Below are 16,519 nucleotides of genomic sequence, written 5' to 3' on the forward strand. Positions count from 1 at the left end.
CTCAGCTGTTACGTTGGGCTATTTTGATAATAAATTCTCTGGAAAAAAAGTGTCAGTGAACATTATTTGTTGTATGAAGTGTTTCTTCTGTGAGAAAGAAATTAATTCACAAGTTCAATTTCCCCAATTTAACTAAAGAAACTAATTTTATTAATTAAAATAAAAACAAATTATTAATTGTTATTAATGATTACATTAGTCAAATATTTGTGCAAATTTTGATTCTCAGCAGTGTAAATGTATGTTCAGTTCATATGTGCCATGAAGAAGCCATTTTGTCAGATTAAAAGGACCCTTTAAAAATAACCTTTAAGTAAGCATTATAAGACAATCTTTTTTTTTTTAAAAAAACAAAAAGGTAGCTCATACATATATAATAAATAAATAAAATACATTAAATTTACGTTTAATTAAGTCAAAATTCTGGTTTTAAAAATATAGATTTTTTAATCAGTCTAATGTAATATTCTAAATTTCAATGTCATGTTTTCAAAATCATCAATAAATGATTTGTTATTACACAAATGTGTAATAATCTGTATGTGTTTCCAGGACCTTCCAGGATAAAGTTTCTGAAATAAATGGGCTTTTCAATAAGATTCTAATTTATTGAATGGGTCTGTGTTGTAAAATACTTTAAAAGAATGTTGAACTAATAAAAACAAATGTGAATACACATTAAAGACGTGCGGTAAATGATGCACATGACAATGCAACAGTTCTTCCATCTGAAGAAGAAAAAAAGAATTGATTCAAATCTTTGGTGACAAAGAGTTCAAGGCCGGCAGACAATGCTCCACTGTGCTCAGCACGTCCTCCTGGCATGACAACAAACAGTAAGCCATTAGATAACACTAGTAAAGCCTCATGTACAGCCCAGTGGTTACATACTGTCGGTATTATAGCCGATATATATAGAACTTATATATATATTACTCTCTAATCTAGCTGATAGAACTTATAGTAGAAATGGGAAAATTCCTGAATCTGAAAATACAAATCAATTTAAAACCTGAACTGGGCCCATAAAATACCATTAGAATTCCATGTTTACATAAACAGGCAGTTTTTGGCTTTTTACTGTATTTTACACACAAAAAAAATCATCACTATCAACCAGTACATTGACACAAAGCCACTGATCCTTTGTGCACATGCAGCCCAAGAGGTTGTGAAGAAATTTTCCCTCTAAAATATTTTAAAACATTTAATCTATCGATGCTGAAAGCATTAAATCTAATTTAATATCATTCTCAATAATTAAATGTTCAAATCCTTGATCTATGATCTGTGATCAAATTCAAGCATTTTTTTAAAGATTATAGGTTTGTGTGAATATTTTCTATAATGTCTTCCAATATAATTACCTAGAGATATTTTTAATTTCCTCTCACCTTCTATGTTTTTTACAAACACAGTGGGCTGCTGGCTGACTGCCACAGCGCCTCTGCCACCGGATTTAGCAAGTTTTCTTGAGGAAAACTCTGTAGAAGCTTCATAAAAAAGTTTACTTTTAAGCGTCGTCCTAGAGGAAGACGGCGTGCCCTGAAGCCGATTCCACAGCAGGGTAATCTGTTCACCGAAGTTACATCTTGCTGTGGCTTCTGTTTAACTGCGACACCTTCCCTGAGGGGGCTGGGTGGAGGTATTGCTGCCAGTTAATTAAACGTTTTACCCTGTGTTTCTGTGGCTAACTCTGTCTAGAGATGCTCCAATCCGATAATGTTGAAAAAAAGTCTAGAATGGGTATTGGTGACAAGGTGTCTGACCCATAAGAGCTGATCTATTCAGTCTCATTCTATGCTCTGTGCAATATAAATAAGAAAAATAAAAGCCACACACCTCCAGAATTAAGTTTTTTTCCCTTTATGTTGAAACAATTGCCTTTATTTGAACATAAAAGTTATGTTTTTTTAAAAAATAGTGCCCCCTTGTTCCCTCTTTGTGTTCTGTTTTTGTTTTGTTATAAATAGAAATTGTAAAGAGAAGGAATTTTATAATTGATCACAGACTGGAACTGTGACCTCGACGTGGAAACAAGCTTTTCTGTAATCTTCTCAAAGTTTCAAAAATAAAGAATATAAACAAAAAGGATTATGTGTTGTTGCAAAGGCAATTTCAAGTTAGGTGGTCCAGGTGTGTTTTTTGGACAGGTCAGACAGTCGTTGATCTGTTTTCACGTTGGCCAGGATTCTCTTGCAGAATGGAATCTATTTTGCTGCCTACAGAAAGTCGCATATATCTTAACTGAGCCTTAGAATTAGAGTTAATTCAAACAATTGCTGACTTATTCTAAGACCACCTCAAAAAACCTGTCTGAGGAAACTGTCTACATACTGTGTGTGTATTTATCGCTGTCCAGGTGGGATGGTATCAGCAACCATTGCAACAGTTTGGTGAAGCCACTTCAAACCCGCAGCAGAGCAGCAGCACAAACCAAACACTGCCTGCCATTTCTTAGGCAACAGTCTTCACAATGACCACTATTCAAAGTAGTACTGATGTGTGCCATAATAGGAGCCAGGCCCAGAATTTTCTATTGTGTCTGCCTGTGTATGTTGTGTTTGTTTATCTGGGCAGCAGGCTGAAATTGACACAAAGCACACAGATGATGGATAGTGAGTGGATGAGTTTTTCTTTTTGCTTTCTGTAAGTCACGAGGAATTGACTGCTTTGGAATTGCACTTCTACCATGTAAGTAACGATTACAATTCATGCAGACTTTTCACAACAAAACTTCCAACATTGTATGTAAGCGTTGTGTTCCATGACGAGTTCTGTCTCCAGTCTTTTAGGATGAAAATTTTATTTGTTTTGACATCTTAAAATAACCTTAAGTTAAACTATGTGTGTGTTTTTAAAAAAAATCAAACTAAACAGTTCATATTATGTACGGCCGCAAAAAAAAAAAAAACATTAGCCAAAAGAATTTTTAGATAAGTCTACAAATAAAATAACTAGTAAAATAGATTGTTTCGTTTAGCCACTAAATATCTATGTACAAGACGCCTCCTGGATTTACTGTCACCAAATTAATGTTTAATTTTCTATGAGCCAGCACAGCAGGGATGCAAATAAATATGAAACTAGATTGAAAGTGAAAAACTAATTGTTTCACAAACCATGAGGCTTTCTAAAGACAGCACAATACTTAGTATATTTTAGCAACTATAGAAAAGGCATGGAACATACAATATATATATATATATATATATATATATATATATATATAAAAACATATGTAGGTTTAAGTAATCACCACCCATTCCACCCATTGTAGCAAGGAAATTTACCAAGCTCTTCTGCTATGGACATTTCACAATGATTCATGAGCGTAACATGATAGTTTGAGACATTGAGAGATGTTGCACTAAACAGCAGCAGTCTTCTTCCAATGACCTTCCATCTTTCCAGATTCTATATCCTCTGTGGTGAAGAGAGTTGAATGTCCATCAGAATAAAGTCGAGCATCGTGCGTTTATCCTATTGGCCTAATGTTGGTATACAGAAGCTAATTCTAAAACTACTTCCACCTCTACATGTTTGCAAAAGATAAGCAATCAACTTCCACTGCACAATGTCTATTTCTTAGAAATGAGATATTTCATGACTTAATAAAGTAAACTTCAATTGTCAAACTCGGGTGGGTGAGGGGGAATCAGGGCAGCTTCTATAGAGATTCTAACATCTGATCAGCTGCTTCAAACAGCAGGTCAAGGCAACTTCTTCCAAAATTTCCATGGAAATGTTTAGAACCCCACCTGGTTTGGGGTGGATCAAGGCCTGCTGGGTTTTGTTCCAGGGAGATTTAGGACTGATTAAAACAAATGTAAAAGAATATCCCCAGAAAATATTCATGCAGGAGGAACCGGATATTTAATTCATCCCATAACCTTCCTGAGTTTCAGTGTATAGAAAAAAAGCAATGAGTGACAAATCCAGCTAGTTTCTCTGGTTTGTTGGATACTTTGGCGATAAAATGGGAAAGCACTGTTCTAGCAAACGGTGAGAGTTGCTGTGAGCCGATACTCAAAATCAAAGGACCTGAAAGCAAAGAAAAAACCTGGACAGAACATCCCTATTTTATTGTCATTGCCCAAAGACACAAAATTGAAATTGGCAGTGAAATGTCATTGATTGGCTATATATTGTCATTGATTGATCCATAAACATTAACGTTGTTTCCACATATCAACTTGACAATTCTCCATCTCCGATGTCCACCGGACTCTCGGTTGCACCATGTCAGCGGTTCTTTGTTTGGGATTCCCCTCCGTGTTTAATTCACCATGCTTTCTGATTGGCTACCTGTCACCGTCATTCACCATGCTTTCTGATTGGCTACCTGTCACCGTCATTCTCGTTACCAGTTGGGGAACATTACACACTCTGCGATAATCAGCCCGAGAAAATCCCACATGTTGAATATCCCAGATTTTAGATTGGAATGGTCCCGATGTTCTACTGACTGGACCAGATCAGTCTTAACACACAACACACAGCAGGATGATTGGTTACGATTATCCTAAGCAATAACATTAAACGTTCAAAGATTTAAATCTTTGAAACTTACTGGATGATCATTAAATGATCATTATAAGAAGCATAATTATTAGGATTATGCACACAAACACTGATCTGTGACTGTTCATTGCAAAATGTGCCACATTATTATTACTTTTTTTAAAGAGTTACTTCTGCATTTAGTGTCAGTGTAATAATGTTACATGATGAAACTATTACAAAATTTGTTCAAGGATTCTTAATAATTGTTATGTAACATTTTCTAATTATTTGGTCAATGTAGTTTAAATTACTTTTTATTACATTTTGGAGGCCAGATTTCTATTACATTATTGAAAAATGCAGCACTACACATGACCAGCACTCTTCTGATTTGTGGAGAATCTTACCTTATTGGACACCAGTTTAACATTCCCTGAAGCCAGAGCTACAGCAGTATCAGCCATGACCTCTGCCTTGATGGAGCCCAGGCCTCCTGTGGCACTAGTTTTGATAAAGCTGTCTAACACCACATCAAGCAGATCCGTTATCTAAAAATAAGAGAAATGAGTCCCAAACTGACACAACCTTGATGGAATGAAAAGAGGTTCTCCATTTCTTGGGTTGAAACTCACTTGGCCCAGGCTGCCCCAGATCTTGGCCTGGATGGAGGGATACATCTGCTTTTCATTTATTGTCATTGTGATAAGTTTGTCCAGGATGGCTGTGACACGCTGACGTTTGGCATCGTCATTATGTTTGCAGAAGCGGACCAAGTTTAGAAGCCAGGGTGTCATGTACTCCAGGCAGAGATGCTTGAGCTCAATACCTGTAAGAAAACATTTTGAACTTCTGCTTAACGTCCACAGAAAACACAAGTATTTACTATGAAATATTAAAACCTTTCTTGACATTTTCCCCTTTTCTTGAGACTTTTGAGCCTTCCTTAAAGTCCTGCTATCCACTGTAACTACAATTGCCTTCCAAATCATATAGTTACTGCATGTAGATTTAGGGCATGTTAAGAGTTGCAAAAACTTTTACATCTAATTTAAAAAAAACATAAAAGATAAAGGACACACTTGTGCATTAATTCCAAAAAGTGGGGGTCTCGCTGCAAACTATTCGGTATCATTAAAGCACAAAAATGCCATGACAACCACACCACGGTTTAGCACAAACTAAGCTTCAAAGCATTGTAAGAAATACCTCTGCTATCTTTGGATGCCCTGCAGGGAGGTTCTTCATTAATTACTACTCTGATACTTTACACAATATTTACAGCTACATTTACTGGCAATATGGCAAACATAGGCACTTGAAGAATGAAGCAAGTGAAGCAACCAGTTTTATAAGTAGGTGAGAAGCAAATTTATGATTTTGCTTCCCCACTTTTTGACTCCCAAAAATAAGATCCCTTTTCTATCTATCTATCTATCTATCTATCTATCTATCTATCTATCTATCTATCTATCTATCTATCAAAAAAACTAATAAAAATAAATGCTAGAGATATTTGTACTTTTCTACCTATACTTTGAGTGTGTTCAGTCCAACACACTCACTTCAGAAATTCAGAATTTAATCTGAATAGAATTAAAATTCATTGTCAGCTTCAGTAGAACAGAGTCTTTGTGAATCCATTGCCTCGCAGCATTCACTCCTCCTGGACCAGCAAATTGCTTACATTGTGTCAAGTGTCAAATACCTACTTCAGGTAAATGTCATGCTAAGTGTGTAGTGGTCTTACTGGATTTGCTGAAGCCAGAAATGCATTCCTCCAAGAACTCCAGTGTCAGATGCGGCTCATTTGCAGCAAGGGTCTTGCTGATGGAGACAATAAAAAGTGTGTTGTTCGCTGGAATACAGAGACCAGATGTCTCCAACAGCTGTCCCTCTATCTTTAGGTTAAATGTGCAAGTCAAAGCACAGAGGAGATTGTAAGCTGCAGACCTGGATGTGGAAAGGACAATGAGTAATATCTGGTCAGGTCAAGTATTTCTATACAAAGTACAGCTGGTTTTAATTAAATTCAACATTGACTGTCTTTGTCACACAGATCTGTGCCTCCTGGTCTTTGTTCCATTAGGAACACAGTCATACATGGATCAGCCATGCTTTTGGAGCTCAATTAGTTTAATGTTGACAAGCTACTACGGCTGTTGTAAACGATTATTTTAGTAATCGAGTATTCTATCAATTACTCTGATGATTAATCAAATATCAAATAAATTGATCAAATTAAATACTGGTAAATACTACCATAATGGCAGTATTAATATCAGATATCAACATTGGCCCAAATTTTCAAATTTGGGCATCCCTAACAATTACTTTTTTGTAGCTTAGAATATAACTTGTAATAGCTCACTTTTTAAGCTAATCTGGACAAAAATTATATAAAAATCTGAAATTATATTTAATTTAATAATAAAAAGGCAGGCTCACAAAGATAATTCAAAACAAAAAAGTCTATACTCCAGTTGTTAGTTTCTGTTTTCACCTTTAGGCAATTTAATAGGTGAACTCTCACTTTGTCCAGCCATTTATAGCTTTTGTGTCCATGTGAACGACTGGACTTGGCTCTTCTGTCACACACAGTAACATATCTATCAGCTATGCACTGCCACGATGCACTCTGCCACCCATTTGTTGCGACCGACATGTGTTTGTAAATTTATTTTATGTTTGTCTGTAAAGCTAATGCTACGTTAAGCATCAACTGCAGCACAGCAGCCCGGAGTGTTGTGTCTATCCGCTCCACCAGTATAAACACACCTGCTGGGTTCATCCTGGACCAGCCACTAGGCAGCAGCTCCAGGAGGAGAAAGGCTATAGCATTCCATGCATCACGCCAGTCATTTGAAGGATGCCTTTTGGCCTCCCAAAAAACGATAAAACCCTGAACATTATCAATAATCAATGAAATCCCCCGGACCGAACTTGAAAATCGGATGTTATGCTGCTAGCATTGAGCATTCGCCAACAACTCAGGCAGAAATAAGAGCGTTGCGCAACACAAATAATTACCCGGCCGAAACAAATAATAAAATGCTTTAAAAGAACTGTTTTTATTATTTATTTAAATAAATAAATAAATAATAAAACATAATTTAAAGACGCTACGAGGCAGATAATTTCCCTTGAGGAATTTTAGTAATCGAAGAACTCGAATGATTCGAGCAATCGTTACAGCCCTACAAGCTACTGCGTTTTATGAGAAAATGATTTTTGGCGTGAAGGCCTTGAGCTACCTACCGGAGACTTGGATCAGAACTCCCCAGGTTGAGCAGAGCAATGTTGAGAAGAGTCCCGGGGACATCTTTTGGACGGATCTTTGTGTGCTGGGGAATTGAGTCAGGCTGAGACAGCTCCCAGCGAGTACGGATATGAATTATGGACTGGACAATGGCATCACACTCTTGGTGCATGAATGTGAGAGGTGTTCCCTGATTGGCCATGGTAAGAGTAAACTGACTCTCATCCACCAGGCAAATTTCCTCAATCTCTGAGGCATAATAAACATCGTTGAGAAAGACGGGCTGGCCAAGCACCCGTGTCCGCTCAGCTGAGGTTACCTGAACTGCTGTGGAACCCACCTGAGGGGTAAAAAATATTCATAGTTTTCAGAAATCTTGTTCTTGCTGCGTCCTTAAGAATGATCTAATTCTTGCTAGTTGACATCAACAACATTAGAGGAAATCTAACTTTTCATTGCCACCATACCTTTATTGAAACTTTGGTGTCTTTGTGAGCCAGCTTGAGGGCATTGTGGAACACTTTGAGATCTTCTTCCAATGTCAAAGTGGCTGCTGGGAGTTTCTGTTGGTCTTGTTCAATGTGTTCTGCCAACTTGGCTGGAGAGTCAATAAACTGCAGGCGCTTGCTCCCCTTAAGACCAGTCAGAAGCCTCTCATGATACTTGGTGTACTCCCTCACCCAAGTGTTGCAGTTGTAGACATAAACTGCTGCCACATTCTCATACGCAAAGCCAGGAAAGACCACAAACCACTTGGATAGAAAGTCAGTCTTGAAGCGATTGCTTGGTCCAACATGAGTTAAGTCTACAACTATCTCATAGGGCTTAGCGTAGTAAGGTTTGAGGGTGAGGAGTACATGGTAGATGAGCAGGTCACCATTAATTTGGCCTGTTTTGAACCTGAGGAAAGACAAAAATAGATATGGTAAAATACACACTTGGGTTTTTCTGTAATAAATGATCAGACCTGTACTCTTTAGATAAAACAAACACACAAATATACAGATGACACAAAGCATGCTTTGAAACATCAAGTGTCTAAAAATACTGATGCTTTTGCTTCTTTAAGAACAGCTCTTCAGCCTCTGTAGCTCGGACCTGACACCCTGAAATAAGCTAAGCAGAGAAAAAAACCAAGTGCAAAGGTCGAGAGGACCATTCACAGCAGTTCTCAAGTCTGCATCAGTTCATTCATCTCTCCGTTTCAACACATAGGTCTCTGGAAACTACCTTATGTAAGTATTGAACTAGAAACAGTGCAAAGAATTTAAAGCAATGATAGTTGGTAAGAAGAAAATGTAAAAATGATGCAAAGATAACCAAAACAGGGTTGTAATTTTGTTCTGTATTACAACATTCTTTTTTTCAGAACATGATGAAAACCACCAGAACTCTGTGCCTGTTTCTGCTGTTCCTGCTCCACCCTGCTGAAGCAGACCCAGCTCTTTCAACTACCACCATGGATTTACCCACATCCCAAGACCAAACAGGCAGCCCAACATTTACAGCAGAGTCCCACCTCACAGCAACTTACCATGAAAACCCAGCTGTTGCAATCAACGCCACTGGTGGCGACTGCTTAATTGACACTGAGATGGGTCTCATTGCCATTGGTTCAGCAGGAGGATTAATCCTCTGCTTACTGGTTACAACATCTGTGCTTGCATGTCAGATCTGTGTCCTTCAGCACCGGGTCTACATCCCCCGAAGTCGCCGATCTAACACGGACATAAGTGGTACTCACTACTGGGAAGCAGATCAAACAGAGATAGAAGGGCTGGTTGGCCTGTGTGATACTACTGTTATGCTAGAGGAGGTGAGAACAGACGGTACGACTGACATACAGGAGGCTAAGAAGGAAGCTTGGGCAGGACTTGATGAAGGGAAAACAACTTCTACTGAACCTGAAGAAAGAGTCTTTCAGATCCAGAGCTCCAGTTCTAAGGATTCCTGTTTGGAGGTCCCCAAGGATTTGGAAGACATGCCTCTTGTTGTATAAAATGGTAACTCACTCCTGTCTAAGCATACCAAATTTGTTATGTTGTCTTTATTCTTATTTTTTTAGAAACTAAAGTTATTATAAAACGTAAGGCTACTTAGATATTAAAAAATTGGGATTATCTTTAGAATTTAAGATTGATTTAAATTTAAAAAGAAACCAATAAACCAACACTGATAGCAGATTATAAATTGTACAGTTTTTGAAAAAGTTTAGCTGTGTCAAAATAGTTTTTTCACTAACAGATTCAAGTTCAAATATGAAAAAAGTGTTTATACACAAAGCAAAGTTTGATGTTTGAGCTGTATGATGCTACAGAACTACTTTTGGTCACTATCAATTAAACAAATAAAGGAAAAAGAAAATACTGAAAACGAAGAAATAAGTATGTGAGATACTCATGTTTATAAAATATGAGAAATCAGAAAGAATATTTTAAGATTTCAGTTAGAACAGAGTTCATCCAGGCCAAATTAGGAAGAATTATTTTGACATCCCAATGTGTGCAATTTTAATCAAAAACTTCATGAGATTGTGGAAGAAAACAACACATTTTTCCTGTGTTCATAACAGAACATCCTGTTTATAAAGTGACCTTTAACCTCATCTGACAGTCAATAAGTGCTTTAGAGTGTAACTCTTATTCATACTTTTTCAAACACACTTATGCAGTTCCTTGTGGAAGCATTCATGCCACTTCACAATTATGCAGTACTTTGTCTGGTTATCAAATAAATCCTAATAAAATAAGGTTTGTGACTAAAACATGACAAAATATCAACAGTTCAGGAGACAATAATATAACATGCATTCTCTTCAGATAGCGCTTTTTTTTTTTTTGAAGTCTCCAGGGTAAAAGGGTAACGGTATGGATCAATGGAAAGTTTGGGGATCGGTACCAAATTAGAAAAACTTGAGATATGAAATAATATTGGTGAATGTCACAATAATGATATGATTTGTGATAAATAAATCATTTTTAAAAAAAGCCTTGCAATCTTTTTGCTTTGAGTTTATAGCACACATAGACTCTGGATAATGTGTGGTCTTTACATCTCCTGTATGAAAAAAGAAAAACATAGCACATAAATAATTAAGAGTGCACCAATTGTAGTTTCCTGGTCAATAGCCGATTACCTATCTTTAAAAGCCCTGACCTGCCAATTCCAATTTTGGCTCATAGCAATAGTTTTCTCTGAAATGTTGCTAAATATAGCAATTCAGTCGCCGAGTTGGCAACAGTGGGGTGACTATTGTTAACTGTAAACGTCCAGACATGACCTGGTGGGCCAGTCTGTCAGTCATACCTCTAATCGGAGAGCAGAAGAGGAAAGCAGTTGATTTTTAGACATTTGCTGAGGTAGATAAGATCGGTGGATAATATCACTTCCATATTTAAGCACTGGCCAATCACTGATCTCCCAAGATTAAGGAAATCGGTGCCGATAAATAGGTGCACCCCTATAAATAATCGCACAGGTATTGCAGTCCAGCCAAGAATCAAAAAACGTTTTTTGGTCCTTGTGTGTTCACACAAAGAAATTTTGGTTGGTTATTCTCTTCACAAGTGCAGAGAATAATATGTGCCAGTCACATGTAGAACTTAGAAGCACTAATTTGAGGTGGGATGTATAGAAAAGCGCAAGTTACAGTTTTATGTCATCAACAGATGATTGTATTTGTTTCTCTCAGCTGAAATTTTTCCCACACTGGGGCAGAAAAAGTTTCAGTTCTAGGGAAAGAGCTGTCTCAAAGTCTGGTGGTGTGTGTTTTTAAGTTCCTGTACCGCTCTCCAGAAAGAAGCACAATAAACAGTATATTGCCTGGGGATCTCCAGCTATACGTCTGGCCTTCTTCTGGATCTGTTATCAACATGTCCACATGTAGGATTGGACTTACCAGAACATAAGTACTCTCTTACTAAGCTGCAGCTGTGCAACAACAAACAAGAATAAATTTTTTAAAAAATCCTAGAAATCTAATCAAGATGGGACACAGCTGATCTTATGTGCAGTCAAAGCAGTTCTTAAAATGCAGATGATGTGAAACTGATGATCTATAGAGTTATACAGATGTTCAACCAGAACTTCCAAATAGGTACTTGTGAACAAAAGTTTTGGTACCCCTCTATCAATGACCAAAAAGCCCATAATGTTCACCAAAATAACTTGAAAATGACAAGTTTCAAATAAAAATGGACTACCGTGAAAACCAGACATTGCTTTTGAAATGTGGCTCAGCAGAATCATTAAAAAAATCAACTAATGAAACAGACCTGGACGACAATACTGATGTACATCCTCTAATTAACATTACCTTATACTTCTATAAAGGCTGAAGTCCTTAAACATCTGCAAAAAAAATGCTGCAGATGTTTTATGAGTGTATTGCTTTATTTAACTACTGTAATCAGTTATTTTATCTATTTTAATGGGGAATTCTTACATTAGTTTTGACAGAAAGTAACTGGAATAGTCTTTGACAGGAAACTAAAGAGAAGTTCAATTCTCTTCAGAATTTAGCTTCTAAATTTGAAGTTTTGTCTTAGATGAAATGACACAACTTTTGTCTTACATCAACTTTACATCTATCTAGTGTTTAGCAAAATAGTTGGAGAGCACACATGGTTGTCAGTTTGAAATGTCTCATTTCCTGTCAGTGAGGAAAGCGTCGGTTTCAACATCTCAAAAAGGTGGGGTTATTTTCTGCTCTTAGTTCCTGCTTTTTTCAGTCAACATTATATGTTAAGCCTAACAGGTTAATATTCGAACTATTAATACATCTTGACAACAAACCTGGGTTATCCTTGTAGAGTCACAGGTAAGTAAAAGTTTCTGAACCTAAAGTACTTTTTATTGCCTTAAAAATTAGGTTCATGTTCAATGGCTGTTTCTAGAGAAGATGGTCAAGATGCAATGTGATCTTATAAATACAGTAAAACTCAATTTATATACAGTTAAACCTAATTTTCATCAAGGTGTTTGCATGAGGATCAGTGATGTTTGAGAGAGTATTGATGACCTACGGTTGACTTGCATTTGCAGGAAGCCATCACTGAGGTCAAATATAACTTTAGTTTAAGAAAAAATAAGGTTGCTTTGTATACAGAGTATGATGTGCTCGAGTTCCAAATCTGTCACAATTCACCTTGGATTACTGGACATATGAAATCCAGCAAACATGTCAACGGATTTAACTTTCAAACTTGCTAAATTACAATGTCAACCAAATGATTTTACAATCTTTAAAACAAAGGCTACAAAGATAAGTACAGCTCACATGCAGTGTGAGCTGTTTCTGTGTTTCTTTTTGTAAAACACGGAAGCAACTTAAAGAATGCGTTAATTAAATAAGTTTCCCTTATGCTTCCGTATGCTTTGTAATGTTTTTTTGTTTGTTTTTTTTAATTTATGGAGGTTGTCTCATTGAGATCAAAGATCTCAGAAAGACCTGTTAGCACCATGTATTATATATATTAGTATATGGAAAAATGTAATACATTTTTTAAAAATTGTAATTTATCATTCTCCTAGGTAATTCTCCTAGGTAATATGAACCTGGGACCAACAATAAGAAAAAACTTCTTATTATGTATGAAGCATATCAAGTTACAATTCTTTGTGTTGGTTATTTATGTATGAGAAGTCATTGACAATGAATCTGGGTCTCCGTCTGTTTTAGTGTGAAGCACCAGGGGCGTGTAACAGAAGATCCGAGGCCAAAATGACCAGCTTTACCTTCATTCTTTTTCTGCCAATGGCAGCAATCAGCACAGTAAAATCTGAGCTGCAAATCATCACCACAGATGTGACAACAGGCAAAATGACCCAAAACACCCAGTTGGCAACACGACAGCCATCAACTTTAGAACAGCTGTCAGAAATCCCGTCCGTCAACATTACAACAACTACCAGTGTTGATAGGACTACACCAGAGGACCCAAGAATCTCTACTCCTTCACTGCACACAAGTCAGATGACGCTTCCAGGAATACTTTCAGTAAATACTGAGAGAGCATCAACTCTCACCAGTTCATCAAATACACCAACTGTTAAGTCTAACGTTCGGAAATCCATAACAACGAATCTGACTAGTCAGACAAGCCAGCGAATCAACAATTCAACAGCACCCCCGATGCTAAGCAACATTACACAAAACCGCGGCACACAGAGAATATCAACCTCACAGACCAAGTTAAATGAAGTGACCTCCTCATTTATACCTTCATCCACATTGATGGCCATTCATACGAAAACCACATCTATCAAGCCTGAAGAAAGAAAATCTAAAAGTACCAAGCAAGTTCCAGGTGGTGATACATCCCAACCCTCCACCTCAGAGACGTCAATCATTGACAAGGCAGAGAAAAAAGGTTCACAAGACAGCAAAGTTGTGGCAGCAATAATAGGTTCAATGCTGTCACTGATGATTGTGGGATTTCTGCTCATATACATCCGCAAACATAGACTTCAGAAGGAGCAGACGGCTACTAGTTGGGCAGGTCCTTCGCCACTATTGGATGGGGAAGCTAACAATGGCAATGTGGTATTGGGATCATCCAACCGAATTTCCCTGACCAGTTTTCTGCCTCAAAGACTTTCAAAGACATTCTCTTTACTTCCAGAAACAAATGAGATGACAGATATCACGTCAAGCGCCACATTAGAAGAAAAACACCAAGGAAGCACCTTTGGTCAAGCTATCGATGGAAATGATGCACAGGAAAAATAGTTTGCAGCTGCTGTTCTAGAAGAGAACACTGGAAGTGAAACTGAAGAGATAGCTGTAATGTCTGCCACAGAGATCTCTTTAGTGAACCAACAGTTGTCCTCAGACACAGTCGTTCTGGTATTTGGAGTTTTCAGCTTTCACGGAAAAACAAAAGGTGGCCATACATGGTCATAAGGCCTCTTATTAATCTGAAAGCTGTATGCAGTTAGTGTCCTGTCTGAGACTGGATTTTGGGGCACTGTGAAAATTTGTATCATGTTCCTTAATCAATATTAATACAGCTATTACCTGGATCATTATGATCACATCAGCACACAGAAACTAAACCTACAAAATCAAAAAATATGGCTATCAGAAATTATCTGAATCTTTTTTTCTTGGGGAATTTATTTGGATAGTACAAAATGCAACTCCGTATGTTTAGATCTATCTTGCACTTTAATGAAAAGCAGAAGGAAGTGTTGTAAGAGGAACACACAGCAAGATACAATGTTGCCGACATGCCACATGCTTGATTTGCTCTCCACACAGTAATACAGAATGCACTGTGAACAAAAGATCTTCAAAACACCATCATGAGACCATATGCAAGGAAATATAAACTCAATAAGCAGGATATCACAAATGAGTTTAGATTTAAGGACCTAGAAAACTAAATATGGAGTTTTTGAATCAGGCATTTCTTCTTTAACCACTTCAAGGTGTTTTATAATGCAACACAAATGCTTCTTTGTCAGAGCTCTGTTTAGAGTCCGCTGTGTTTTGAAATGTTGAAATGGTTGTTCAATATGATAGATAGGTGGATGCTTTATTTGTCAATGTGGGAAAATGAATGTCCATCCATCCATTAAATCTATTATATTACACGCTTAAAAAATTAGTTCAGGCATGTGTTAGTCCACTTGCTTTGATCTATTCAATTCTATGAAAAAGAGAAAGATGGATAATTTATAAGGTGGGTTATCTAGAGCACACAAACTTATTTTTTAAAAAGTGAAACCTGATCAAATTTATGGATTGCATTCAATTCAAAAATGGTCAAATTATGTACGGAGCAAAACAACAATTGGCAGAAAATAATAACAAAAAACTTCTCCCAAAGAAGAGGCTTAGGGGAGAAGAAAATTTTAGAAAACAAGATTAAATTTTGTTTAATTTAATTTTGTTTAAGGAAACAAAGCATGGACAAAAATTAGAATAATTTGCAACAGTACTTTACGCTGTGTAAATTTCAATACATTTTTAAAAATACATATGCAAATACATATGAATGAAAGGTGCAAAATGGGCTTCCATTGGCATGTTGTTAGGTGATTTTAAATGAGTGCATGTGTTATGTATGTATATCGCATTATAAAGAACAGAAAATAGTTTTTGGTTGTTTTGAAGTTGTACTGCCGTCTCACAGGAGTATGTTGATTACGCAGATGCTGTAGACTAGAGTCTAATGAAGTATTTGTGTAAATAATTTCTTTGAAAGTGTAAAGTGAATATTTGTGACATGGAGATCAAATTGCATGAAAACATATTTATAGCTTGGGAAGTACTTGGATCCTTTATTCAAGACTGAAATGGACAAGAAACTGGATGAGTTAGTTGGAGCTAAGATTTAATAAACGTTGGTGTTTTCCTATGCCTTTTCAAACCAAGTGTTAAAGTTTAATTTCTGCATTTGGTTACTATTCTCATTTGTTTGTCATTATTTCTCTAAGTTGACATTTGTTTTTAATGTTGGAAATAAAATGACGTTATCATCGTCATCCTTTTTCTTTCTTCTTACTGTTGGAATTGTGGTCAAGAACAAAACATCGATTTGTTCTTGACCAAATTGTGCCCAAACCACAAAAAACAGCAGTAAATTACTCACTCATCTTAAATCTGCTTCACAGAAAAACAAAGAGAAGAGGACAACATTTTTCTTACTTCATACACTGGAGTTTACGGATATATTTTACCAGTACAAAAGTTATTCATTTGCCAGAAATAATCCCTTTAAGATTTGCATATCAGCACATCTTCTGGCAGCT

At 36.8% G+C, this 16,519-nt stretch overlaps 2 protein-coding genes across 3 annotated transcripts in view; one reads left to right on the forward strand and one right to left on the reverse strand.

Annotated features, from left to right (window-relative positions):
• Positions 1–16,519, reverse strand: part of nf1a (neurofibromin 1a) — an 81,333-nt gene that overhangs the window by 14,398 nt on the left and 50,416 nt on the right. Inside the window, exons 36-40 of the mRNA XM_027999688.1 lie at positions 8,230–8,662; positions 7,762–8,102; positions 6,254–6,456; positions 5,139–5,332; positions 4,914–5,054 (exon numbers count right to left, since the gene is read on the reverse strand). Of these exons, the coding sequence (XP_027855489.1) occupies positions 4,914–5,054; positions 5,139–5,332; positions 6,254–6,456; positions 7,762–8,102; positions 8,230–8,662 (1,312 nt within the window). The remainder of the gene's footprint in view (positions 1–4,913; positions 5,055–5,138; positions 5,333–6,253; positions 6,457–7,761; positions 8,103–8,229; positions 8,663–16,519) is intronic.
• LOC114133639 (protein EVI2B) lies at positions 1,265–15,218 on the forward strand. Of its 2 annotated transcripts, none has more exons than XM_027999690.1 (4): positions 1,265–2,694; positions 8,832–8,997; positions 9,132–12,581; positions 13,443–15,218. In XM_027999690.1, the coding sequence occupies exon 4, from the start codon at positions 13,485–13,487 to the stop codon at positions 14,490–14,492; it is 1,008 nt and encodes a 335-aa protein (XP_027855491.1). In that variant the 5' UTR covers positions 1,265–2,694; positions 8,832–8,997; positions 9,132–12,581; positions 13,443–13,484; the 3' UTR covers positions 14,493–15,218. The 2 variants fall into 2 exon arrangements, with proteins under 2 accessions (XP_027855491.1, XP_027855492.1); XM_027999691.1 differs by having other exon boundaries at positions 8,837–8,997.

This window comes from Xiphophorus couchianus, chromosome 18, assembly GCF_001444195.1.
Source record: "Xiphophorus couchianus chromosome 18, X_couchianus-1.0, whole genome shotgun sequence".
Lineage (NCBI taxonomy): Eukaryota > Metazoa > Chordata > Actinopteri > Cyprinodontiformes > Poeciliidae > Xiphophorus > Xiphophorus couchianus.